We start from the raw sequence: 27,630 nt of genomic DNA, 5'->3' as shown, positions 1-27,630 counted from the left end.
AAACCAAATTCCTCCAACCCTCTGATCATCATGGTGGCACCCTCACTGGACCTCTCCATCTTTTTAATGTCTCTGTTGAACTGAGTTGACCAAAACTGGACACCGTATTCCAGATGAGGCTTAGCAACTGCCAAGTCAAGTGGCATAATTACACCTTTGATCTGCTGGCTGTACTATACTTTTGTCTTCACCAGTGGCACCATTTACCTTTGGTGCTGCCAGGGCATAATGCTGGTTCCAGGGGAGCTTCCGGCCCACCAGGACCCTCGGGTCCTTTTCAGCAGACCCAGACAGATCCCAGTTTGTACTGCTGCTTCGGATTACTCCATCCCAGATACAGGACTTTATCTTTGTTAAATCTTATAATTCCTGTCACCTTTTTGATGTTTTGATGATAGATTCCTTCCTTTTTGCTTTCAACTTCCCTATTTTTCTTGCTTAAAGTTCCATGCATTTTGTAAATGCCCTTGAATTAGCCTCGTCTTTTTAGTTTAAAAGGAAGATCAACACCTTGGTTTCAATTAGGTTTCAAGAATGTTTAATTTCTCAAATTGAATTATAGAGAAGCTAGACCAAACTAAGCTTCGGCTAACATGTTTTCTTAAAGAGGTCCTCTCTAAGTAGCTGTCCATTAGGATTTAGTAAGTATGCTCATGGACGTAGTCTATGATGTAATCACTTCATAGCAACAATTTCATAATCCAAGGATCTGTAAATTTTACGTGTCATAACAGACAGGGAAAAGGCTGAATTTAACAGATTTTCTCTGAAAGCAAACTGTATCCCACTTGGAACTTGGAGCTAGACTAAGGTAGTAAGCAATGTCATTTCAGAGTAAATTTCATTGATTTCAAATTTTTGGATCAAATTAGAGGCACAGTGTGTCTGGCCTGGAATATTTTCTGCCCCTGTCTTCTTTTGATTGAAAAAAAATTAAAGTTAAGAGTTGTTTCAGTTTTCTGCTCAGAGAATGCTGCAATGCAATGTTTCTACATGAAGAATTTTATTACAGAATCTTTTTTAACAACTACTTTAACATTTTCCCCAAAGAATATAGATTTTGAAAAGAAAATACACATTTTACAGGAGTAACTGTTAAAGGATTTTAATATGACTTCTTTTAATCTTTTTGAGCATAATAGATGGGGTCAGACAAGACAATGAGTTAATTTGTACATATATAATCTTTGATAGTGACAAGTCCATCAAAACCTTAGATTTTTTGGCCCTCTCACTGTTGCACACAAGTGTCCCAGGAATACATAGATTAAACAAAAAAAACCTACCATGGCGTCCAGAAGCTCTTTATTACCTGTTCACATTTGTAGTTTGTTGGATGTTGGATGCTGTCCAACAAGCCACAAGTCAGTAGAATCACCAACTGCCAACATGTCCACCTTCCTTAAAGGCAATGCTTTCCATATATTTGTCCATTTGAGCTTTGTCAAAAGGTTTGAGTCTGTTTTAGAGCCATTAGTGAAAAAGGAATGTTAGCTATTTATATGCAAAGAAATACTCAAATTACAAAGGTAATTTCAAATTTTGCTGACAATTCCCTTTAGTTAAATGAAGAAAAAACCTTAAAAATCTACCTGCATCAAAAATCTTAAGTGATTTGAACATGCAACATTTAGTTCACTAGAAGATATGCTCAGATAGTTTCAGAAGCTTTTATATATTCTAAATTCAATAAGATTTCCCAGGGTGAAGAGATGATAGTCAATATTAAAAATCACAGCCTAAAAGTAAACTAGGGAGCAAGAACTGTGATGAAGCCAGCTAGACAGATTCACAGCTGCTATGTTCTTATATCTAGCAAACAGCTAGAGAAGAAGTGAGAATTCCGTTTTTCCTAGTGGCAGGGAGAAAAATCATTTGAACCACGCACCCTTGAAGGAGTGAGAGTGTGTCTGTTGGCTTTGCGCTCCACAGCTGTCTTCTCACTTAAAACCTTGCTTAAGGAATCAGTAAATTGCCTATGAATTTTCATTCTACTTTAAGTTCTTTAGAAGTAACACATCACAAGATGTTTTCTCCAATTCATGATTATGCAAGAGCTAGTCATTATCCCAAGTTTATGCAGGACCTATCAACCATGATCTTCCAGCAGAAGAGCTGTCACCAGCTCAAGCTGAGGAAGGCAGAGGTAGCTCTGGAGCATCAGTGCGCACTGGGACCCTAACTCGGATTGCGGTTGCTCTCCTCTGAGACTTGCTGCAAGAGAGGGACATGTGGCAGCCTCTGCTCATAATGACTTTGAAGCCTTTTCAAGTTAGAATGAGAACAACTGCAACTCTATAATCTGCATCAACAATCCCACACTTCACAAGTATTTCCAATGTTCACACCTTCTCCTATTGCTTGGGCTTTTCTTCTTTATTGAGAAAAAACATTGGCTGGCAGAATGAAAGCAGGATTTGTGCTGTGGATTTTACCATACTTCTGAAATCCTGAATCGTTTGTCCTAAATGGTTTGCATTTTCAGAGAAACCTTAAAGAGCAATATGTCCCTGTGAGTCCCAAATGCTACGTGTAGAATAGGGAACCAGCAGCACTTCTGCATTCCCAGATCCATGAGAGGATGGTGACTACATTGTGACTCAGCATATCTAAGTTCCAGGCATATGTCTCTTGCCTGGCAACTGTCATGAAATTAAACTCGTACCCCCGAGCTACAGGGGGCACATGCATGTCCAATGAGAATGTCACCCTATGTCCCAACAGGCGTTACAGATGCAGTAAAGAGAATTGCCACACAGCTCCCTTCTTTTAAAAAACTTCCCTTTATTCTTCGCCATTTACTAATCCTTGAAATTAAAACACAGGTACATTCCCCGCACAGGTGCATTTATGTATCCTCACTCTTACAGTTTTCAGAATATTAAACAAAAACTGTCAATATATTAAATAGTAAAAAATTAATAGCATTTTTCCTCTGTTTTGAGGATGGTCCTTATTCCTCTAAATTGAAGGATATTGCCATGTTCAAAACACCAGTAATTCATCCAACAATTACAGAATCTCAACTTTTGCCATCCTTATGCAGCAAGCGGTATTTTCGGTTGTCACATTCCCATTGATTTCATGAGACACAGTACTAAATCTGAGTGAAACCAGCATAGTTAAGGGAAGCTATTTTCTAGATACAGAATTTAGTTGAAAGCCTAAGTGAAATCCCAGTTGTATCAATGCACACATGAATTTTCCCATCTAATTCACTGTGACCAAGTTCAGCATGAACAATATTAAGCACCTTTTATGTTTATGAAATAATTCATAAGCAACATCCCATTGTGCTCTAAGGCATCTTTACCTGAAAGCTGAGATTTAGAAACCATTATTCTTGTCAGTCAAATTATTTTAAGTCATTCTGGTCTTCCCTTCATTAGACTTCGATAAACTTGGAATATTTTTGACCAAACCAATAGTGAAATAACTCTGTTGAAACACACATTTCACAGTCAGCTTGAGACATCTGAAACAGCAGTATCATTTAATAAAATTGCCACAAAATAGACACTATTGTTGTGCACTCACTAGTCAAAAATATTTACAGTAATGTCATGAAAAGTTGAGAACTCAGATGAATATCTTCAGAAACTTAACTGCTATTGAATTCCTTCAGATAAAGCTTCATAAAGTGGTATAAAAAAGCAATTTAGCAGCTGGCTTCCCAGTGCTTCTAACTACAGTTCTGCGTACTTGCAGAAAAAAATATTTAAATTACAATTAAAATAAATTTTAGGTTCTGAAAACATGAATAATCCAAATAAAATGCTTTTTATTTTTCACTAAGTGGCTGATTAACCACAGATACTCATAGATTTTTACTATACTTACTGTTGGTATACATACAGATGGATCTATGCCACTCTAGTTTTTATCAGATAGTAAATACCTATTTTGACAATCTACAACAGAACCTGAAGTACTTATAAGACAAATTAGACAGTATTTCATCTCATGATGAAGAGACATGCTGTCTTTCGAAGGGAGTCTTGCATAAGCCATGCTATAAGAACTTGGACATGGTCAGCCTAAAAAATTCTTTAGGACCCTTGAGGTACAGGGACATAGCCAGAACTCTTAGTCCCCTCCTACCCTCTTCTTACTCCTCAGAATCTTGAATTTTTTGAAGAGCAATGTCGGCTAAGCCAGTCTCACTTTCCAGTGGACTTTCAGGGTGCAGGGCTAGTGCCTCCATCTCTTTGGTAAATTCAGGTTCTTCCGTTTGGTCAGTAGCATGATTTAGATCCATATCTTTGGTAGCATCTGGACGAGGATCTGACTGTTCTTCACTTGTAGAACTACCCTCTACTAGTTGCACTTCATCTGAACAAAAGAGAAATCGCATAATCAGTAAACACTGAACTCATCTGCAAGCAAACATTTTTATTATTGAATAAACGCTAGGAAACTTTGCATCAATTACAAATGATTAATTTAACCAAGTTATGTCAAAAAAGACCTAAGACACTAGAGTTCTGCTTAAATTGGTGTAAGATTACTCTGAACTAACCATACACAAAGCTCTCATTAATTTATCTTCAATTTTGCCATACTTCTTTTTAATATGTAGAGGAGCAGAGTAGGACACTACAGTTATTTTAACTTCCAATTCAAGCTTGTTTTATTGACAATATTCTTACAGTTAGCTTTTCAAAGAATGGCTGCAGGCCAGTTAAACATAGAGTACAGTTGGGTTTCTGTTTTTCTTAGAGGCATGTATGTGATTACGTAGGAAGCTTTTTTGCATATAACAGACTGAAGAAATTATTTGCTAATGAGCAGTTGACCACAGTGAACTTTGGTTGAAGTGAATCATCTTAAAATTTATAACCTGACTGCATGGAATGGAATTAGCTATTGCACCTTTACTTTTCAAGCAATGTTTTCAGAGAAAAAAAATGGTTAAATAACTTTTTGCCCTGATTCTGCTAAGTAGGGGTTGTGTACTAGCAATTCTGAAAAGAAAGAGGAGAAAGCCTAATTGGGGGCCCAGGCACCTTCAGAAGTAGTTAATCTTGGTTTCTTATGCTCTGTTATGATTGATAGCCAGCTAAAAACACAGTCACAGCTAGCCACAACACTGCCAAAGACCTGCCAAAGGCCTCATTTGGCTATGGAGCTAACTGCCTTAAGCACAGGCTGAAGCACAGACTTCCTTAACACTCACCCTTGTACAGTGGAAACTCTTAAACTCTTGGTTTTGCTTGTAGTTGCAGCGGTGGGATTTTTTTTTCCCTTTTTTTTGGTAGCGGGTATTACTAGCTTTTTAAAATAAAACTGCTGTTCATATGAAAAGCTTTGATACCCCACTATTCACAAGGTGACTTGAAGCTACGACAAATTCACTGTCTTGCTAACAATGCATAATCTGATAAGGTCTATAGCATGTTGGCCATCTATCTGAAGAATTTAATGAAGATTAACATGTAGATAGTGCAGTAGTAACATGTCAAAAGATGTTAGCTTCCCTTTTTAGGGAGGGAGGGAGAAGAGCCATCCACCAAGATCCTGTCTCTCCCTCTGAAGAGGACAGCACCCGGTCACTGACTTGTTCAGTTAATATGAACCTGCAAGTGTGTGTATTTGCCACCATTGTGAGGCATCACACTGCTCACAGCTCATTATGTTTTGCTGTATTGGTATGCAATATATTCAGGGATTTCTAGTATCCTTGCCTCCAATTTCCACAGTCATTTTGATCCCACGCAACAGCAGCTCTTGTTGTAACAAGATCATCACAGGAAGCTGTTGAAAACTTCAATAAATACTAATTTATATCCAGCTATAGTTTCTAGAGTCCAGCTGAAGTAAAGAATACTACCATTGTTAAGACAAACGTGATTTGTCCAGTGCACTTCTACAATCCTTAAAACAAGGGAGGGGGAATCTACTAAGTTGTAAAAGAGAAAAAGTGATTTCATCCCCAATTTTCCTATTATTTCACTTACAGAAACATTGTAGCAGAGTAAGTTAAAGGGGGGTGATACGGTGTTTTTTCTGTTATTATGCATTAATTATTTGCTTATTGAAGGGAGAAAAACACCGTTAACAGTTTAAAGACTAATGTTTTCTTTCTTCACATTCAAAGTACACAACACAATTAACTTAATATTGTGATTATGAAGAAGACAGTATCACAGGAGAGTTATCATCTACATTAACCTTTGCAACTGGAAGGAGTGGACTGCTTGCTTATTATCCAACTTGTCCTAACACCTCCAATGAAAGGTAGAGTAACATGAAACTTCTGCATGATTTTGATTAAAGATTTGGATTTTGAAACAGTGCAGTGCAATTCAGAATGCTTTAGTTGTAGAAACCTGTGTAACTCTAGCATTAAAAACCAGATTTTAGAAAGTACACAGTATTTGTAAATTGAAAGACTAGAATTCCAACAAATGCAGGTATGCTTTTATGTTACAACAAAGATTCTTCTTTCAACCTCAGCTGTTCCAGATTTTAAGACCTGTTACTGTTGTTCCTTGTGGTGCGGTTAATGCAGCATTCGCTTCAGTAAGCAAACTATAGATCCTAACCTTTCTTTTGCTTTTTTTCTTGTTTCCTTTTTTCTTTGGCAGCTTCTAGTTCTTGTTTCTCATGAATTTCCTTCAGGGTCTTGCAGACTTTTTTGTGGGTAAACCAGTGTATTTTCTGGCAGTTCTGGTCGCAGTACATCACCTGAAAGTTACCAGAGCTATCAATTCATCTTCATGTACTAAAAAAATATACAATATTCTTGCATTTCTTAGTGTACCAAGTTAAATCTCTCTATGTATAGTACTTAATGGTATTTTTAAGCAATTTGTAAGGTCACATGGAGTGATTCTAACCTATATAAAAATCCATAAAGAATAGTTTGTTTTGTTAACGCTGAACATACAGAAATTTTACTCTTTCTTCACTCTTAAACATACACAGTTGGAAATCCAAGTACTCGTGAATTTCAGGCATCTCTCCCAGAAGTAGATGGCTTGCACATTTTCAGTGTAGGCATACATGCCATTCCTCCTAAGTCTACACAGTAAATAGTGAAGCATTCAAAATCCTCAGCACCTCAGTGGCACTACTTCTTGTGATTCATTATAACTATTTATGGTTTCTTACCATTTTACATACTGAACATCTTTTGTCCGCTCCCTTTCCCCCACAAGTTGTACAGAATTCAGCATCCACAAAACCCACTTGGCCAGTAATAGCTTGTGTAAGTACAGAAAAAGCTGTAGGATCAGAACCCTGAAAGGTAAGACAAACAGCGGGAATGGGATTAAAAACCAACACTATCATGAAGAGGGACATGCAAGAGAATAACAAAACAAGCAATGCAAGCTTCCAGCTGGCCAGCTGCAGTCTCACTGAAGATGCTATAGCAGCAAGAACATAAACTAAATCATAGAACTTCAACTAACATGCAAAATTTAACATGTATATGGTTAGATAAATTTTTGTATATAAAGTTAACTTAGTCCTTACGTTCTGTAGAAGGGAGGATAAAAATTATCATTTTTTTACTCTGTAAATTATTAATACTACTATTAATGAACTCAGTGTTCTTTACACACAGTCACCCAGTTGTAGGTCATATGCAGCAGGTTTTTGCAGATTAGTCTGTGCTGGCACACAGAAAGATATTTTACTTGTCACTGATATACTACTGTGCTCAGTGTACTCAGATGCTACAGACCAAATGGTCAGAACTTGAAATCTTCAAAACAACTATTTGCATATTATTATTTAGATATTGTTTGCAGTATCTTTCCCATGCAATACAAGCAGTAAGATTTAGTATATTTTACTGGTAACCATAAATTAAGACTATTCTTTTGGGCAATGATGTAAACATTAGAGGAAAAAAATGCCAAGTTGCTCCAGCTCTAAGTAAATCCTTAAACTGTTGGAGTACCATGGAATATGCACGATCGTAACTACTACAACAATGCTGAGGTGCCCAGACTGAAGCCAAGTAATTGTATATGCCAAAGGTCAAAGGCTTCCAGACAAATAAAAATTTATAGCATCTCCTCCTTTCCAGTTCTGCATAATGGACAGAAATCCAATGTAACAAACCATATTTCTTTAAAGGCAGAAAAGACTGCAAGCTCTTCTAAGAAAAAAGGGACAGGAAGGAAAATGTTTACTCTAAAGCAAGTCTTAATGCATCATGATGGCTTATGTTTTCACACTGTATTTATTTTTCTGGCTTAGACAAACAGTAGGGATTGCACTAAGCCTCAGGACATTTTAGTAGACTTGGAGCCACTTAAGATGGAGGCTATTTTTAATTCACTCAGCATAATCCAAACACGTCACAAAATTGTTCCACTTCCCCAGTGTTAGTGCATGTAACATCTAGCTCTCAGAGACTAGAAAGAACATTCTTAAAAAAGAATAGTAACTCTTGTGTAAGATTTATTATGAAGTAATTAATACTGTTATAAGAGTGTGTTAGCAAAGGCATGTGAGGAAAACTGAAGTTAGATCTTTTACTTGTAATTTTGATTTCCTAATTTAGATACACATTTTGCTCTACATTGCATCATCTTGCCTCTCTCTGTGATAAAAGGAGCGTCACAGAATATTTTTTCTTTTTCTACCATCATATTACCAACTTTTCATGTACACTAGAAATAATGAATGCATTAAATCTAGGAAAGGATCTGATCTTAAATTGAATTTAGACTGTGAAAAAAGAGCACAAAATGAGTTTCACCTATGTCTGAATCTATAATTTGTAAAAGTGAATTGGCAAAGAAAAACTGACTAGACATCCCAGAGAAGGAAAAGAAAGCTCTGAGACAAAAAAACCAAATTATTTCAGTTTTCTTTAAAAGCTGAGGTATTTAAGCACTCATCATGGGCACAGGAAAAAACTACTAATTGAAGTATTTAGAGCATTTTCCTGCAATACGCAAAATAAAATTCCAGTTTGCCAGAGGGTTCAGGGACATCAAAAACCTTTGCTTAATGTAACACATGGCAGAAGCTGAGAAACAGAAAGATGGCTTAGTTTAAACTGAATTTACTATGCAAGTTGCTTAGGAAGTATTTTCTTGATAGGAAAAACTTACTATTTCAACAGGAGCAATGCTTCGCACAAGCTGCTGGAGCAACGTAGCTTCACAGTAAGGAAACTTTCGGATACTTTCTCGAATTAGCTTCTCTTGATATACAGGGAAACCATCTTTATCTCTCCCTTTCAAGAGACTAAATTTTTAAAAACCAACGTCAAATAAGAAATCACATAGTACATGATCAAGAACAAATACACAGCATGCTGTACTCTGTCCTCTTTCAAATTATAGAGAATTATAAATTAAAATAATTTGGCAACTTCATATATAAACGTGTTTAAATGCAAATGAAATTATTTTTATTCTAATGCACAATCATTATGAAATATAAAATAACTAAATGTACACTCTGAAACCACTACTTACTATTTCAACCACACAGAGAAAAATAATCATCTACAGGTAGACTAGTATCTACATCTGACTAAAGTAGTGAAATGCTTTGTTGTGTTTAAAAATGAGCATTGTAAAAATAAATACTGAAGAATGCATAATACTTTACATACAAATTCTGCTTTACTTACTTTAATAACTTGTTATAATCCTGTCCTGATGCCTCTATATCTATCTGGTTGGCTCCTACTTTTTTATATGGATCACTGATGAACTATTTGATGTCAGTATGTGAAAGCTGACTTCATTTATTTTCAGTGTCATGTAGAAATCCATGGAGGTCTATGGGGAATGCGATCCTTCTAAAAGCCACGCCATTTACTTTGATACTTAAGATCAGGCAGCTGGTTTTGTAACTCTGAGTGGGTTCTGAAGATCTAAGTGATTTAAGAGTCCCAGTCTCATCCAAAGCCAGCGGGATCTGCAGTTGTCAGTTGCTTTAAGTGTTTTTGGAAAAAAAAATCTCACCCTGTATGACTGCTGGAGAGCAAAATGGCAAGAGAAGCGTTCCCAGATGATCCATATCGGACATTGAGAAATTCTTTTTTCAAGCCTATCATTCCCCCTTTTCTCCACCACATGTTGCTCTCTGCTGCTTCATAGTGTACGTGTGATTGCCAAGCTCTAACCAGTTCCAGCAGGGAGCTGAAACTCTAGGAATGCTTCCTTTGTACCCCCGGAAAGGACAATGCCACTTCAGACAGAGAAAAGGGAGTCAATGCCACCCTGAAGTGACTGCAGCTGGGACTGTTTTGAAATTTACTTGGCATAGGCTTTATCCAAGACAATCTAATCTATTATTACAGTTGTCTTTTTCTGGTATCTGTAAAGCTGGTTCATACACATACCTTTTGATAAATCCATCTAGTTTATCCTCTCGCTCTTTTAAAAATGTAATACATTTCTGGAAGATGCAACTGATGTAGTGCATTTTCATAGCAAGTACTTCATTCATATCTTTCTGCTTCATACATTTCTCACAAATTAGATCCAGAACCCTGTAACATTTCTGCAGTGCTTCTACTTCAGCCAATAGAGGGTTCTCTTTTACCAGCAACACAATCTATGAGAAAGATTGAAGAAAATGTAATCCAATTAGGAACTAGTATTTTTAAACTTGTGCATTGGCATTAAAAGTTATATAGCTCATTGTAACTAAATTTCAGTGGAGTTTCTAATATTCTTTTACTTCCACCTTATGCAGTCTTCCCCTTCTTTTTTCCGTTGTAATTCACAGTTCCCATACAAGAAACATTTAAATTAAGACTGGTATTAAAAATAATAAGGATTTTTTTCAGAGTAAGAACCTGAAGAATCAAAACCATTTCAAAAGAAACAGTTACAGAAACTACCATACACTGTCCTAGAATCTCTTTGCTTTTGAACACCTAAAATAAAGTGGACTTTTATGATTTAAGCAATTTCACAGAACACATCAACCTCACATAATCTTGGAGTACTTCAGGTGGACTAGTAAAGCACTGAACTAGCCATTTTAAGAGGAAACTGTATACTCTACTCACTGAATTAGCTGCCACTGGTGCATTACTCTTTGTATGTACTGCAGATACCTGGTTGGCAACTGCTGACAGATTCCTGACTTTGGATGGCAAGCCCAAGGAACTTGACTTTGAATTTAAGTGTATTAATTTCTCTGAACTACACTGGAGGATCAAACCATAGAAGACATTATTTTCAGCAAATATACTGGGAAGTAAAAATAAATCTCTCCTGCACATACTTTCAGAAACAGCAGCAGCAGCAGTTACTATGGTGAACCAGTGATGAAGGTAGGAAGATACATGCCGAGACAAGCATTGAGAGAACAATGAGATTTTGTTAAGGTAGGAAATTGTTTTATGCTTCCACTTCAAGTGGGGCTAGGAAAAAAAGAAAGCCAAAAAAGAAAGCTATTTATGGTTACTGATGTAAAAAATAAGAATCTCTCCACTTAGGGGTGTTAGTTCAAGATTCTGGTGTATATAGACACTGAAATAGCTTCATTTTTTAATCACATCTAAATGTTGAGCCTGATTCCTTCTCATTTTCAAAAACATCTGAATTAATGGATAATGCTTTTGATCTCAGTTGGACTCTCAGAAGAGCTGAATGCTTTCTGACATAAAGAAACAGTTCCCATGCCACAAACACATAAAATTTTCATATTACTCCACCTTAACAGGATGCATGTTAGTAGTAGTAATAATTTTATGCAGAGGCCCCGCTAATTTTATTGGCAGTTTTGGTTCTTTATCTAAGCCTTGTGGTTTAGTATAGTAGTCCAGCCTTTCACGTGGAAAGAAGTTGTTGATGACGGTCACACAGTCATGTTGACCTAAAGGCACACAAGAAAAAAAATCACCAATGAAATAATAATAATAATAATAATAATAATAATAATAATAATAATAATAATAATAATAATAATAATAATACCTAAACCCAAATCTAATCTAAGCAATACAGATGAGAATTACCCACAAAGGAGCTTAGCATGATACGCTTTGCACTGGTAACAGGCAACTCTTGCTGTTCTTTTGTGTGTAACTTTTATGTTCAGTAAGTGTAACTTACTGACTCCCAGCAGGGAATGACTTAATGAAATCTCATTTTGAGAACTCTGTCCCCTTCCTGCATGCTCTTTCCCTGGTAAGCCAAAACTAAGAGAATAGGTATTTCTCCCCAAAGTTATACTACACTAGTAGTCTCATACTAGTGTTAAAATTTTTCAAGGTAAGTTCTCTCCACTTTGTACTTTCAAAAATTAATGCCATTTGCATTGAGACTTGTAAAATTTCAGACCTGAAACAGATAGTAGCGTATTAACCTAAAGTGGGAGAAATTATAAGAACAGAACATGATTAAAATTTACCAAAAAAAAAAAGGGACTGTGATTAAAGTAACAAGATGAGAGAAGTTACACCCCCTTCTTGTTTTCTACATCTGACAATATGATGGATTACTTGGCTAAAGGGAGAGTAAAATTTAGCTTCTCTAGTTCAGGACCACATTCTTTAAATTGATTGATTTATCTTGGCACTAATCCTATTAATCAGTAGAAGATGACACAGCCAACCAAATTCCAGCATTTAAAACCCTCCACTGTTTTAGAAGAGACTGTTCTAAGCTAATAGACCACAGTTTAAGACAAATGGCAGGGGAAGAAGTATCCTCACTTCCCACACACAGACAGATGAATTAATGTTGATTGGACAGAGAATAAAAAAGAAAACAGGAATGGATTCCAATGTTCAGACTTTTACAGAGTAGCATATCTCAGTATGCCTGAAAATATTTATTCTATCTTGGTGACGTGATGAGATTTTAAACAAGAATTCTCCAAAATTACATTGGAGATAATATTCCCCATTCACTAATAATTCAATTCAGCATCACATTGGAAAAGACTCTCCAAATCCAAAGTATAATTAATAGGAGTGGACTTCTCTGACATATTAAGTGAATAGTTAAGGTTTTACTGCTTGAACCTGAAGTCAGCTATGTCAATCTTTTCCTCTTTAAAAGACCAGAATGAGATATGATTGAAATTGAGACTGCACTAACTCACTATTCAAGGAAGTAAATCTAAATGGCAAGGTAGGCTCTTGAATCTGGAACACCTAATGGACTTGTAAGGGAGTTCTCAGACATTTAAACAATATGAGAAGGTTGTGTTGAAGTGAAAATAATACAGGTCCTCATTTTTGGTTGTTGGGAAAGTCATCTGGACAGCAATAGCTGAGTCATTAAAATGACTCTACTTTTTCTGGTAATATTTTATCACACATTCTTGCTAGAAATAGGGAAAAAGTGGTATATTTGGGAATGTTAATCCAGGAATCTCCCAGCACTGTCAAGATGGGTAAAGAAGTAAAAAGGGTTTATAAAATAAAGACAAGAAACATAACAACAGAAAAAAACCCGGTTTCATGTTTTGCCCAGGATCACACAGCATACTGGAATGACAAATCTTTTCTCTTTTTCTAGTCGAGTTCAGGTCAGTAAGTACTGACTACCTCAGAACAGGTGCCGAGACTTCTCCCTCTCCCAAATGCGGAGGGAGAAGGGCAGGAGGTGACTCACCACTAGCACACAGCATGCTCACGGCAAAGCTCAGATGAGAGTTCCTGACTCCTAGTGCTACGTTTGTTCCTTCCCACAAAGGAAGCTCCAGTTATGCACTTTGTACTGCAGAAGCACTTACCTGCACTTCAGACACCTCAGATGTTACCAGCTTCCTCTCACAATTTGAAAAGGGATGACATTGCAAAAACTTGCACACTTAGAGAACAGCAGCATCTGTTCTTACAGATAAGATCATTTGTGCTTTTATGAAACAAAGCATGGGAATAGAACACAAATTGACTCTGTTACAGGATGAGATGTGGAAAAAAAAGCTGAACAACTGTGTCAGTTCAGAACAGGTCATTAAATAACGTTTCTCCAATAAAAAGCATCAGAATCTAACTTTTTACTTCTTTAGGCATTTAGGAAATGATAATAGACTTTCACTTTACCCACAAAAGCAGCCATCTGAGCTGCTGTCCTTCCCACAGAGTTGACAACGTCAGTCTCTGCTCCAGCCTCTAACATCATCCAGGTGATTTCTTTGTTTCCTGAATTTGGGGAGAAGATATGGGGAATGAGAGAGAACAAACCAGAACTTGTAATTCTTTATGCTGTAGAAAAACAAGGAGTGAATTTCTTAAAGACTAGGAATAATACTGAGGGAAATGAATGTTCTTAATGTTATTGAGAATGGATTAAGAGAAAGGCATGGTGCTGCCTCCTTATTTATGGTTCCAGAGGGTCAAATCAAAATAAAAACTAAATTCAGGCAGGGTATAACTCTGCTCTCTGTAATGCACATTCAGCTCCCCGTGGAGCTTATGGGAGTCATATGCATGTAACTACACTAGAGCTTGGTCCCTGTGGATAGCAGTATCGAAGGAAATTCTACTAATCTAGTTTGACAGCTCAACTATAACATTTGCTATTCTAAGAAGAAAAACAAATCCAGTACTATTATGTAGCAGGAGCATAAAGAAGAGAACAGATTGTTCCTTTCTCCACAGCAGGAACTGGGTGTTCAGACTGGGCTAAATACCAAGTAAAATGAAGCTAAAATTTGATGGGAAGATTAGATGACTTAATTGGTCCCCTTCAGAGACTAATAAGGGCACTTGCCACCACTCGTGCTGGTTCTGCTTTCAAAGGTATTCTTACTTTATCAGGTTTTGTGCATATGCTAAATACAGAAAAGTGAATATAAAAAAAGGAGGTAGTGTATGGAAATGAATGTTTCTGATTTAAAACAAAGGCATTGCATCGGTAGTGCTCATGTACCTTTTGCACTCACAGATAACAGACCTTGAAGTCAACATTCAGAAGCATTCAAACCCAGGATGTTAAAAGCTCAGCTGTGAGAAAATGGTAAAAATTCAGCATACTCCATAAAGCTGCAGTCATTTAACAACCTCTAAGAGTTCGTTCCCACCTATCTGCTGCAGCTCTGATATTGCTCAATGCCACAGAATGCTGAAGTTTCCCAAATCTTTTTACCAAAGTTTTAGCTGAAAAGCGATCTGATCCAGTTAAAGTTCATATACACGCACATGCCTTTCTTTTCTTATGATGAAAGAAGGCAGAGTTTAAACTCTACCTGCCAAGAAATCTTACTTCCCTAGAATCTACTTTTTGGGAAGATATAAGTGGCCTAGTAAAGAAGATACTTAAAATAACCTAATATTCCCAAATGTAATCTTTTCCCCAGAAGAAACAATGTTTTTAAAGTAGTGTCTCTTTCTCACTCAAGGACATAATTGTTCCTTTCATCAGGGAAAAAGAATAGCAAGAGGAAAGCTGCAAACTACTACTTGAGACAGGAGAAGATATATACAGCTATAAGCACTCTCATGAAAAAAAAATAGCGTAAGAGAGGAGGGAAAATTAAGCTGAGAAAACATGTTTTTAAAACTTATTAGATATATTTTTAAAAGCCCACAACATAACTGCAAAAATAATGTAGAAGAAAGGCAAAATTTCAAAAGTACTGGATTGATTTGCCTCAAATACTACTAAAAGCGACTGATTTGTAGTCCTAAAAGAAGCAATTTGGTGCAGCGTCTTTTTCAGTATAACACAGTATAGTTAAACAGAATGTATCCCACTGCACAAGAAAACTGTCACAGGAGGCTGCATTTTGAGATCTGTAACAAACAGGACAAAGTACAGATAGACTCTATGCCTCCAAACGCTGAACAAAATCAATTTTTATATGAAAAAAGTTCCCAAGCCTAAACAGTAGCTCTCCTGTTCCAATGTCCTGATGATTCTACTGTCTTGACATATTTGCATGGTTCACGTAAGTAGCAGTAAACCTGAATAATAAAAACATGTCATCATTTTCCTTTAAATTATTAATTTATGGCAAATTGTACCCATCAATGTCATAAAAATCAGTGATCTAAGTTTAGTAAGTTACCTGAAAGTCCAGCAAACATCAAGGCAGTATATCCATGCTCATGTTCATTGCAGTTAACATCAGCTCCGTGTCGCAAGAGCAACCTGCACATGTCTACTTTCCCTTTGTACGCTGCATGCATTAGAGGGGTCATGCCATGCTAACAAAAGAAAGAGGAAGGAAGTGGCATACAAAAAAGAATTAGTTACATCTCTTGATCTTCATACCATTGATAATTTTTACTTGTACATACATATTCAGTATAACTACCAAAGCCTCACGTAATATTTAAGTTAGCAACAACAAAAAAGCTCACAAAATCTTCATGAAAAAATATGGTTACTAACATGCAGTAGATTTTCCAATTCCATGTCACTTTTCCAATTATGCTGTGCTATATATTTGAAAACAGACCAGTGCTGAATAAATGAAAGCCATTTACCACTGATTTGTCATTGGCCTTTTGTATAAGACATTAGCGTTAAACTAATGCTTCTGCTAGCGGGAAAAGCTTGTTTTAGAAAATTTGTTAGGTTCCTAAGTTACCTCTTTTCTCCCCAGCATTATATGATAAGCAACAAGAAAATCAGAAATAGCGTCTTGTTGGTTTTGCCATTACAAAGATTTGCAGTTTCTGAAACCCATTTTGCTCGTTTTTAGTCATGATTACCGGTAATCGTGCTACCCTCCTCTCTCCCATTTATCCATCCTTTTGGTATTATGTCTGTGATCTTACATCAGCCAGAGCTCTGAAAGTCCTTGTAAAGATACACAGCTCTAACTAGACTTTAACAACCACACAGTCTCAAACCCTGCCTTTTGATAAACTGCACCAGTACAAAAAGGATTAGCTTCAGCAAGGAAGGCATTGAGTTTTTATTAGAGTTGCACTGATGTAATTATAAATGCAAACCTGGGCAAACCCTAGGGGAAATTTTCAGAACTAGGGTAAATTGTTAGTGCAGGTTCCCTCCCTCTCAAAGGGCAGGGAGAAGCACATTTCTGTTTGAGAAAATTGCATGACATTCCGTTTTTAGAATTTGATGTGCTTTTTCCAATATGCCGTTTATTTTCACTTAACTTAAAGTCAGGATTCATGTTATCAGCCAAGACATAGTAATTGCCCAGGAACATTCTCCAACAGCTAATACAAGGGGGTGAGCTTTAGTTTGTACCTGAAGGAAATCAAAATGGCATTTTCTTCTCTTTTTTTTTTTTTTTTGCAGGTTAAGGCTGTGTGCACAAATACGCTCATGTACACCATTACTGCAGCTCTGTAAACATATGGCAATGTGATAGTCTGAAATAATGTAACTGTCAGTTTGAGCCTCGATATATTTCTTGTTTCAATTTATGATAGAATAAAACCCAACTGAGTTAAATTTATCAGTTTCATTTTCAAAAAATTCCTAAAGGTGAGGGAAATTGGGAAAGTCAAAATTATAATAACAATTTTAAAGTATTATATTTTCATTATTTCCCATACTAACTGAAAACAATAAAAAACTATTACTTCATGCGTTATATTTTAGTAACCTGAAATATTTTGGTAAACTGCAATATGAACTGCCATTAAAGAAACAAAAGACCTGAAGAGATCCCTTCACAGACATGAAACAAATTTGTGATTGTTTTTGTTAGGTTTCATTTGTGGTCCTATAAAGGTTAAGTAAAGGCTTTCCATCCTAATATATAAAATATGTTACATTACGTTACATTACATTACATTGACAGCAATTTTTATGGGCCAATCCCAGTCTGGAGTCATAGTATAGATTTGCCTCCTTCAGCAGCGCAGAAGAGTACTGCTGTAGGGGATAAGAACACAGTAAGGTTTTTGACTGGAGAAGGAAGTTTAAGAAAACAATGACTTTAAGTTTGGTTACATCTTGAATGCCAGCTGTTTCAATTACAAAATCTGTCTGAAGATTATAGGACAAAGGAATGGATTGGGGTTTTTTGGGGTTTTTTTTTGATTTTTTTTTTTTTTTTTTTTTTTTTTTTGTCATCCCCTCCTCCTGGGAAGCTTTTTTTAAAAGCCTTTGATTAAATTTTGAAAGTGTCAGGCTGTGGTGTGGATCAAAAAAACGTATCAGGCAGAAAACATGTGGACAGTTGTTAGAAAATTGGATTTAAAGTCACACTGATATCAGCCTTTCACATTCACAGCAAACAAAAAATGGACAGGCTAGACACAAGCTTATCTGGAAAAGCTTGGTATCCTGTATTATGTCCCTATGCAGAAACTGAAATGACTGCAAATACTCTTCTCAGCCTGAATATCAAAGACAGGTCCAGCAACAGTCTGTTTTCTGACAGATGACATTTGGATTGTCAATACAACATACTTAAAAGACTAAACTAGCAGTCAGTTTATTAAACATACAGATGAAACAAAGTATGGAACATAGGATGAAGAATCCATATCCTAGCAGCTACTGTGTAACATTGTTCTGATCAAAAATCCAGTCTTTTAACCTCATTTCCTAGGACAAAAATGAATCATTCCCAGTTTCTTGTTTACTTTGCAGGGATGTTACATGGTTTACAGGGAGCAAAATTAACATCTCCCGTCTTCTGCAGGGCTAAAAGTACTCCCCATATGTCTGACTGTACCAGGGGAATAGAGTTTGCAGTGCCTCTAGAAATAGCGTGGCACCTCCCTTGACCAGGTTCTTCAGCTCATCAACCAACAAGGACCCCTGGCACAACGGGGCTATGCCTCATGGCACAGTCAGCCCAGCCATTACACACCACCCTTCCCAGTTCCTGATGTTGAAAATATACTAGAAGTGGACTGAAGGATGGGATTCCAAGAGCTAAGGTGACTTAATACTGCCATGGTGGGGGAGCTAACTGAAGAAAAAAAAAAATACTACAGGGTCAGTGGGCTGAATCAGCTAACAAGGGAAGAAAAGGACACATGGGGAGGCAGGAGGAGCAGATGACTACCAGATCCAGGAAGGGGTTGGACTCCATCGCCAGAAGCAGGGGAAGAAGCAAGCAGGTCAGTCTATCTCTTTTCAGCACCTGGGAGAGGTGTACGTCCACAGGATGAATAAAAACAAATTTATAAAGATAATAAACTCAAAAAGCAACCTTCTGCCTTCTAGGAACTAAGGAGGAAGTTTTCAACAACACTGTTTCTCAACCTTTGTTGACCACAGGAATTGGGGAGTGTGGGGTGGCCAGGGAACAAGAGTCGGGACAAACAACAACAAAAAAAATCACACACCATCTCACATGCCGGTGACCTGCGCATATTTAGCAGAAAAACTGACTATGTTGTGAGCATTTAAACACTCATGCTGACTGTGTAAGAAAACAAACATGATACCTGTATATTTTTAAAAGCCATTGTTTTGTGGATAACATGCTGACGATTTGCTACTAAGTAGCCACATAGACTTGTGTTACTATGAGAAAAGAGGAATCCAAGTGGTCCCAACATTCCCAGTGTTTTACACTTCTCATGCTCACTTCACCCTTCTTCTCAATCATGGAAACTTGGCCAAGATTGGCACACATAGGCTGGATCACACTGGAGCAGCTCCCTCAGCAGGCATTGGGCCACACCGCGACATTGCCTGCGTGAATACTGTGCCATTGTGAATACTAGCTACCTAGAGAGGGAGAGGGCTGTAAAAACCCCAGCTGAAAAACTGCTGTAGACACTTGTATGCTGACAATGTTAAAGCACCCACGTCTCCTTTGCCCAGCTCATTTTGCAATGAGGAACCCAGCCCCACGTACACATGGAAAGAGTACCTTATTTTATTCTTTAGATTCAGGCAACTATACCAGTTCTATTAATTCAGAAAATTACAAACTAAACACATAGACTGTAGGTTTGGCTTTTATTTGAGACAATATTTGGGAAGTTACTAAAAAAGAAACAAATGATGCAAAAAGAGCAGGTGCCACAGGGAATACAGAAATACTAGTTGATGTATGTCTTCAAAATCAACTCTCCTAAATAAAAAAGACCACCACCACTGAAATTAGACCAACTCATTAAGACTGGTTCAGGTAGGTATTTGGAATTGGATTGTAAAAATGTCTCCGACTTTTAACAGAAATGGTACTGAATGCTGCTAGTCTAGAAATACATGACTTGAATTTTCATCAGACAAAAGCCTTTAGAAATTTCACCCTTAAAGCTTTTGAATAAGATTGCCTTTACATATCTTAAACTTACTGCAAGCAGGACAGGATTTGGAAGGTAGTCAACAGATACATGCACAAATAATTCTAGCTATAGCTAAGTATGAACTAACTAGAATATGAAATACTGTTCAGCGAGTGTTGATCATAGCTACAGTCCTCCTTTATAGTCATCTTGCTGAGCTGTTGGTTTCACATATGTAACACATTAGATTCCTCTGAAGATCTTTCTGTTCATCTGCAGTGGTGAAAAGTTAAAGTCTACATCAGTCAGCAACCTGAACTGAAACCAGATAATTCTTAATAGCTGTTGAATTTTATTTGGTTTGTGTATTTTGAAATACTATGTAAAAAGACAAAACTCTTTCTCCTCAATAAAGGCCAAGGATCTGGGCATTTTCTGCTACCATAGGAAGTTCACACTAGAATAGCGTAGATAACTATCCAAATAGCTTAACTGAAGAACCCTCTGCTGAACACAATCAGTATGAGTAAAGCTACACATACCTCATACACTAATAAGCAGGCTGCTGCTGTAATTCCTAGAAAGTATTCAGTGCTGTAATTAGCATATAGAAGTGGACTGTTTCTAAAAGATGTATTTTATTACAGAAGTGAACAGCTGAATTATGAAACCAGAGGAAAAAAGTAATGCTGCTAATGCCAAATGATAGTTCTGTACATAAGAAGATTATGAATGACCTTAATATTATTTTAAATACAGAAAAACTGTGAAGCCTTTTCAGGGCAAGTCTCTCTGTTTAATCTGCAGAGAATATGGGATTGTAGTACTACAGTGCTCCTTTGCAACCTTAACTACCAACATGACTGGAAGAAACTTCCACAGCTAGAACATCCACATGCTTCCTCTAAACCTCCTTGCCGTAACAATCTGAAAGATGTTAGCCACACCCTGCAAATGGATGGAGTTAAAGTCAGCAAACTGCCAACATGAAGTCACAACACTATTTACAAGCTCTGTACTCCCAGGGGAAAGAAAATTCCTGAACATTTTCTTCCATACTACATTTCCAAATTAGCAACGACTCCATCTAAAATAGGACAAAACCTGACTAAGCAGCATGCATTTAAAAGAAATATATTTGTGTTTATTTTGCATCCCTTTCCATAGCCCACCTATTTGTCCTAATATTTTGGGACACCTGAGCTTAAAGGTTCCTGAGGAAAACCTGAAGTTTTGAAGTTGCCAGAGTCAAACTGTTAAAGACAAGTTTTGTGGAAAAGCTATGTATTTCTTTGTTTTCATAAAGACAGTGATTAAGCCTAAACACTTTTCCTTTCTTTGACTACCTAAATCCACAAAGAACAACAAAAAAACTGATCTGGTCAGAAATGATGCTGGGAAGAAAACAGGACTGTATCTGCTGGATACCTACAACCTTCTGGAAGATGGGCATCTGTGAAACTGATTTGAATAAAGGGGTCTTACTCTGCTTTCATGTGACCTACTGCTCCCGGTAGAGCACTGCAGATAGGAGGTGGTGAAGGGTGAGCAAGTCTTGGCACATGGGCAGGAAAAGCAAATAGACTTAGAGGAGCAATTTTTTATTTTTTTAAATACATGTAACAACAGCAGAAGCAATGCTGAAATACTGTGTCCAGCTCAGGCCCACATTTTTGGAGGAAGAAGCTGAAACAACTGGAAAGGATTCAGAAGAGAGCCATAATTATAGGTCAGTTGCTGAAGAAACATAACTTTAGGCAAGATACTTAAAAAGTCAATGCATTTGGAAGATGTTAAAATGTGACTTGGTCCTTGTCTAAAGGTACGTAGAGAAAAGATTGCTAACTGTCAGTAGTTTTTAACCTAGAAGAAAGCAGATCTAAGCAGTTAGAATACATGGTCAAACCAAAAATCAAAGGGACATCTTATATGTTTATTTTTTTTTAAATCAGCAAGTGCAATATATAACAGCCTGCTTCTGGATGCTGCGGATTCTCCAGCCTGTGGAAATTATTAAATTGTGACTGCATGTTTGCTGTACAACAACTAGAAGAGAGAATTACATAAAACCTGTGCTCATTCTGTGGATTCTCTCATGTAAAAAGGACTTTAAGGAAGGAAATGAGTGCTTGGTTCCCAACTGAATTGTGCTGCCATTTCAATATCTAAGCATTCAATTTTCAGGGCTGTTTCCTCATTTCTTAACATCAATAAAATAAGTAACAGTTGTAATATAAATAATAATGTGAATTTCAGGATAAACAGCTAAGGCAGCAGGGGAAGAAAGTATGACCTGATGCATTCAAATCAGTCTCCAGTTGTGGTGACGCTGAAAAACAGATGAAGCTAATGTTTAACCGGGTTTTCACATACTCTATTTATGTATAGATATTAGAATAATACATTAGAGGGAAAAAGGTTTATAATAGAAAAGTTCTAAAAGTTGAGATGACTGATGGATTAAGAATCCTAAACAAATCTGAACCCTCTTCTGTTCAATATGCATCATTACACACCACTCTTGGGGATAAAAAGGAGACTGCAAGTAGTCCATTCCATGAACTTGTCTTATGTGCCTTGACTGTATTTAGTCAGATATGAGCATTAGGCAAGTATTGCTAATACTATTTCTTCTTTAACAATAGGCTGAGGCATAACTCAGTTATGGTTGCTATTAATAAACCATATCCTTTCAACAGTAGTCCTGCATGTTGCACTAATACTGCATCAAGGGTGCAGTCGTTCAGCACTAATTCAGCAATTACACTAAAAGAAAAGCTTTTAAAGCCCATACAATAAAGCACACTTGCAAACATACTCACCTTGCATCTTGGGTTCCCAAAGATTCCTGTAAAGCTTAGTTTGACTAGTTTGTCAGAAGCTTGTTGAAATTCATACATTAGAAATTAAGGTTTAAATCATAGAATCATTTGGGTTGGAAGGGACCTTAGAGATCACCTAGTTCCAACCTCCATGCCATGGGCAGGGAGAACTTCCACTAGACCAGGTTGCTCAAAGCCCCATCCAACCTGGCCTTGAACACTTACAGGGATGGGGCATCCACAATCTCTCTGGGCAACCTGTTCCAGTGTCTCACCACCCTCATAGTAAAGAACTTCATCCTTACATCTAATCTAAATCTACCCTCTTTCAGTTTAAAGCCATCACCCCTTGTCCTATCACTACCTCCCCTTGTAAAAAGTCCCTAGAAGTCCCTAAATATTTAACTGTATTTAAGAACAATCAGAAAATGGATCTGTTGGCAGCACAAAAAAGGCTAACAATATTCCATGAAGATAACCAGTAGATGAAGTGATAATTTTCCTCCATTCAGCATTCACAAGACCACATCTGCAATACCCTGTCCAATTTTAGGCCTTCCAGTACAACAAAGACATGGATAAACTGCAGCAAGTTCAGCAGAGTACCACCAAGACACAGTGGGAACTTGAGCACTTGTGCAGTAAAGAGAGGCTGCAGGAAATGGGCTTGTTCAGCCTGTAGAAGAGATGGTTTTGATGGGACCCAACAGCAGCCTGCCAGTCCCTACAGGAAGATCATTGAGAAGATAGAGCCAAACTCTTCGGTTATGGTGGCAGGAGGGCAAGAGACAATGAGAGTTGAAACAGAGGTTCAGACATAAGGGAAAAATATTTTCACCATAAGCATATTAAGGCAGTGGAGCAAGCTGCCCAGAAACATTGTGCAGTCTCCATCCTTGGAGGTTTACAAGGCCAGACAGTATAAAGCTCAGAGCAACCTCATCTGACCTCGAAGCTGAAGCTGCTTTGAGTAAGAGGCTGAACCTTCTGAGGTCCCTTCTAGCCTGAATTTCCCAGTGATCCTATGAAATGATAAAGTTGAGAAAAACCACAAACTGACATTTAAAGTGATAAATTACACAAGGTTCCTTTAACCTTGTGTGATGTTCGTATCTGTTTCCTCTTCTTTTTCCTTTTACAATGTTTTTCTAAAGTGTGCAACATTAATACGAAGTGTAATGTGGAAGCAAAACTGTAATTGCCCACCATGCATGTTAGATCAATGTGTAATTTGTCAATTTAAATGTCCACAAACTTCCTCCCATCTTCAGGTACCACTTACGGATTTTATCTTCTACATGTCTGTCACATCTGCCTCTGCAAGACAGTGTGTTTTCCACTTCTAACTGCTCACTCTCCAAGCCTGTTTACTGTTCTGTAAAGATAAGGCTTTGGGTGATGAGATGCAAGCATGAGATGGGGACAGGTATTCTTTATCCCCACTGTCTGCTGCTATCTAAGTGGAGGCACTACAGTTTGGTGGAGGTGACAAGAAGTCAGGGAGCACCCCCCATGTGTGTTGCTGCAGTGTTCATCTTACCTTACAGACACCAAAGTTCATGCTGGAACTTGAGAGAAAATATAAACAGTGTAGTACTTTAAGTAACATTAATCTTTAAACTTTCTTCAAAAAAATTAGGAGTTCTTCACTTCAAAGGTTCATTATTCAGCTGCAGGCTGGAAATATGTTCAGAATAACTCTGATTTCCAGGAGTCTGTGTAGCAATGTTAATTAACAACAAGAAGGCCTTCAAACCTAGTATTTTCCTTGCTAAACCAAGCATAATGCTTGCACAGTTTCACTGTACCTCATCCAAGCAATTGACACGGACATTCTTGCTGCCCAGTAGCCTTCCAGCCTCCTCGGTGTTTCCTTTAATTAAAGAGAAAAAAAAAAGAAAAAAAAGACACAAAGAGAGAGAAAAGAGGGTGAGAAAGGGAATAAATTGAGAATCAAGAAGAGGAAAAAGATCAGTTCCATTCCTGATTGCAATCAACACCTTTGTAGATTAACCACTTGGGATGGTAGATTAACCACCAATAAATCCATCACACTTAGTAAAACAAGGCTTAGGAACAGTGTTCTGCTCTAGAAGCTAAAAGCCAAGAAGTCACAACATCAAAGAGTAGTCTGAGAGCATGCACTAGAAGTAAACTTCCATCTTTTTTTAAGTAACTGATCTACACACACACAAGGACAGAACACTAATACATCTCTTCATAAACAGCACCAGTACAATTCTGAATGAGTATAACAATACTGAGCATTTTAACACATTCCGTACTTTGACCTCTTTTGGAGCATCTTATGTCTAAAGGAGCTGTCTAAATTATCACAAAAGGAAATTATGCCATTTCAAAGACTTTTCTAGTCCGAATTAAACATGCTTTATCATTTACTCCCATCTCCTTTCCTGTTTAAATTTGAAATTTGTAACATTCCACTTCCCACATCCACAAAAGTAAAAGGAATTTGCTTTTGGTAATAGAGAATAGAGGTGGAAAGGACAAGGACCGAGGTAGCTTGATCACTGACATTTCTAAAAATTGCCAAATGCATAAGGAGACTGAAGTCTGAAAGAAATCTGTGCAAGGAAAATTGGGCCATAACTTTGTATTTTTCAATTTGCTAAAGGAAACCTTTCAGTTAAGCCACAGATCTAAGAACCTGATTTAAAGCCCATTGAAGGACTATTCACTACTGTCAATACAGCTTCAACAGGCATGCAAACAAATAGAAATAAAACAACATTCAAAGAGTCTAAGTTTGGGGAATTAAATTTTTTGCAAATTAACAGAAACTTCTGATCATGGATTCAATCATAAGCAAAGCTCTTTCAGCAATGATATGCTTAATAAAAATAAGCATTACATGCTCATTTTAATGACAGGCTTCATGTTTATATTCACTATATCACAAGGAGGTGCTCATCCAGCAAATTCTCAGCAAAGCAGCACTTGAAACTTCAGTTCTGGCTCACTTTCTTTAAAAAAACAAAACAAAACAAAACATTGCAAATACTGGAAATAATTTCTTTTCATAAGCTTTTGGTGTGGTTTAACTATACTAAACAGGTTTCTTTTCTTTTTTTTTTTAATTAATTACTTTATGGGAAAAAAGCCAGACACCCGAGTCATCTCACACACTTGATAAAGACTCAGTAAAATACACCAACTGACAGTCAGGGCACTGTCAACTAGCCTACTCCCCCAAATACACATATTTTTATTGGTTTTGGTTTGTTTTTGTTTATTTGTTGGGGTTTATTTGTTTGTTTTATACATGTGAGAAGCTTCCTAGGACCTGGAGTAGTTTTCAGAAGAACATCCCAGCAAAAGAACAAACATTAGAAAGAGCAAGCCTTCGAGCGGTGATCTTCAAAGTAAATTTTAATGCAAGTAAAGCAAAGCAAAGTTGCATTTACAAGTTCAGAGTTCTGTATGACAAAACATTGAAGGATTTCCAAACAAGACACTAAACTGACTAGTCAGACTTCTAGAACAGGCTAGAGCTTAAAGCTGGAGCCAGGCTGTTCACAGTGGTGCATGGTAGGAGGCCAAGAGACAACAGGCAGAAGTTGAAAGTAAAAGAAGCTTCAGACTGGATATAAGGAAAAACTTTTTCACCACAAGCCCAGTAAGGCAGCAGAACAGGTTGCCCAGAGACACTGTGCAGTCTCCATCCTTGGAGGTTTTCAAGGCCTGATAGGATAAAGCCCTAAGCTATCTTGTTTGACCTCACAGCTGACCTGTTTTGAGCAGGGGGGTTGGCCTAGAGACCTCCTGAGGTCCCTTCCAAACTGAATTATCCCATACCCTTAATCATAAGCATCAGGTAGGTTAGACGGAAGCATCTGCAAGACGAAGGCCTGAAACTCTGATTAAAGTGAGTTAATCAAACTGATTCTGATCCACAACAAATTCATTGCTGACTGTCCTATGCTTGTGTCTGATACAGAGGAATGTTTTAATACAATTGAGAGTGAAGCCCCAAAACTATAAATAAAATTTCTTATGGGTTCAAATTGCCTCAAAACTACATAGAGAAACACATGGAGCATATCAAGTGTTTTTAGTTTACCTCCAACTAACAAACACCGCTCACAATTTTCAAAATACTGTTTGGAGTATAACTATTCAGGTAGGGCTGTGAAATTCACATTGCCAGACCATGAAACCCAACTGTTACAGCAAGCAAGACAGAAAGCCCCCCTTTAATAAGCATATGTGCCACATAACGTGGTGAAACTGCAGCACTTGGATGAAATGCAAAATAAAACAGTGTAAGGGACCAGAGGTGCACAATACCCTGGACAAGCTCAAGCTCTGTTAAGATCATCCTGTCTGCAAGGACGCGCTGGTGTGGCAACAGCACCTAGGGAAACCTGTAACAGGCTAAAGAACTGGATTATCCCCAAGAAAACATTTTTTTGCAGCGCGCGTCGATACAAGTCATTAGATAAACGTCAACGTACATTACTAATATGAACAGACCTAAGAAAGATGTAAGCTTTCCTCGGCAAGAGTTCGACCCTCACAGCTGGGCTTCCCCAGCCCGAAGGGTACAGCAACGCGCACCCCCTCCACGCCCGGCAAGCAGCCGGGCCCCTTGGCACTCCCCGGATGACCCAGGCCTGCCCCACGTAACGCCCAGTGCGAGAGAACCGCAGGGAGAAGGGGGACGGGGCCCACAGGCGGTGGCTGGAAGGCGGGCGGGCGGGCCGGCCCCTACCACGGGCCCCCGAG

General features: G+C 37.6%; 1 protein-coding gene across 1 annotated transcript in view; it reads right to left on the bottom strand.

Moving 5' to 3' along the window:
* Positions 1 to 3,728: 3,728 nt before the first annotated feature.
* ANKMY2 (ankyrin repeat and MYND domain containing 2) overlaps positions 3,729 to 27,630 on the bottom strand; it is a 24,871-nt gene continuing 969 nt past the window's right edge. The window contains exons 2-10 of the mRNA XM_010577666.1: positions 24,693 to 24,761; positions 15,955 to 16,093; positions 13,988 to 14,086; positions 11,645 to 11,805; positions 10,319 to 10,533; positions 9,075 to 9,210; positions 7,114 to 7,242; positions 6,546 to 6,687; positions 3,729 to 4,332 (exon numbers count right to left, since the gene is read on the bottom strand). Of these exons, the coding sequence (XP_010575968.1) occupies positions 4,109 to 4,332; positions 6,546 to 6,687; positions 7,114 to 7,242; positions 9,075 to 9,210; positions 10,319 to 10,533; positions 11,645 to 11,805; positions 13,988 to 14,086; positions 15,955 to 16,093; positions 24,693 to 24,761 (1,314 nt within the window). The 3' untranslated portion in view covers positions 3,729 to 4,108. The remainder of the gene's footprint in view (positions 4,333 to 6,545; positions 6,688 to 7,113; positions 7,243 to 9,074; positions 9,211 to 10,318; positions 10,534 to 11,644; positions 11,806 to 13,987; positions 14,087 to 15,954; positions 16,094 to 24,692; positions 24,762 to 27,630) is intronic.

The sequence above is a fragment of the Haliaeetus leucocephalus genome, unplaced genomic scaffold, assembly GCF_000737465.1.
Source record: "Haliaeetus leucocephalus isolate CR32 unplaced genomic scaffold, Haliaeetus_leucocephalus-4.0 Scaffold566, whole genome shotgun sequence".
Taxonomy (NCBI): Eukaryota; Metazoa; Chordata; class Aves; order Accipitriformes; family Accipitridae; genus Haliaeetus; species Haliaeetus leucocephalus.
This window is presented reverse-complemented; position numbering and strand designations above follow the sequence as displayed.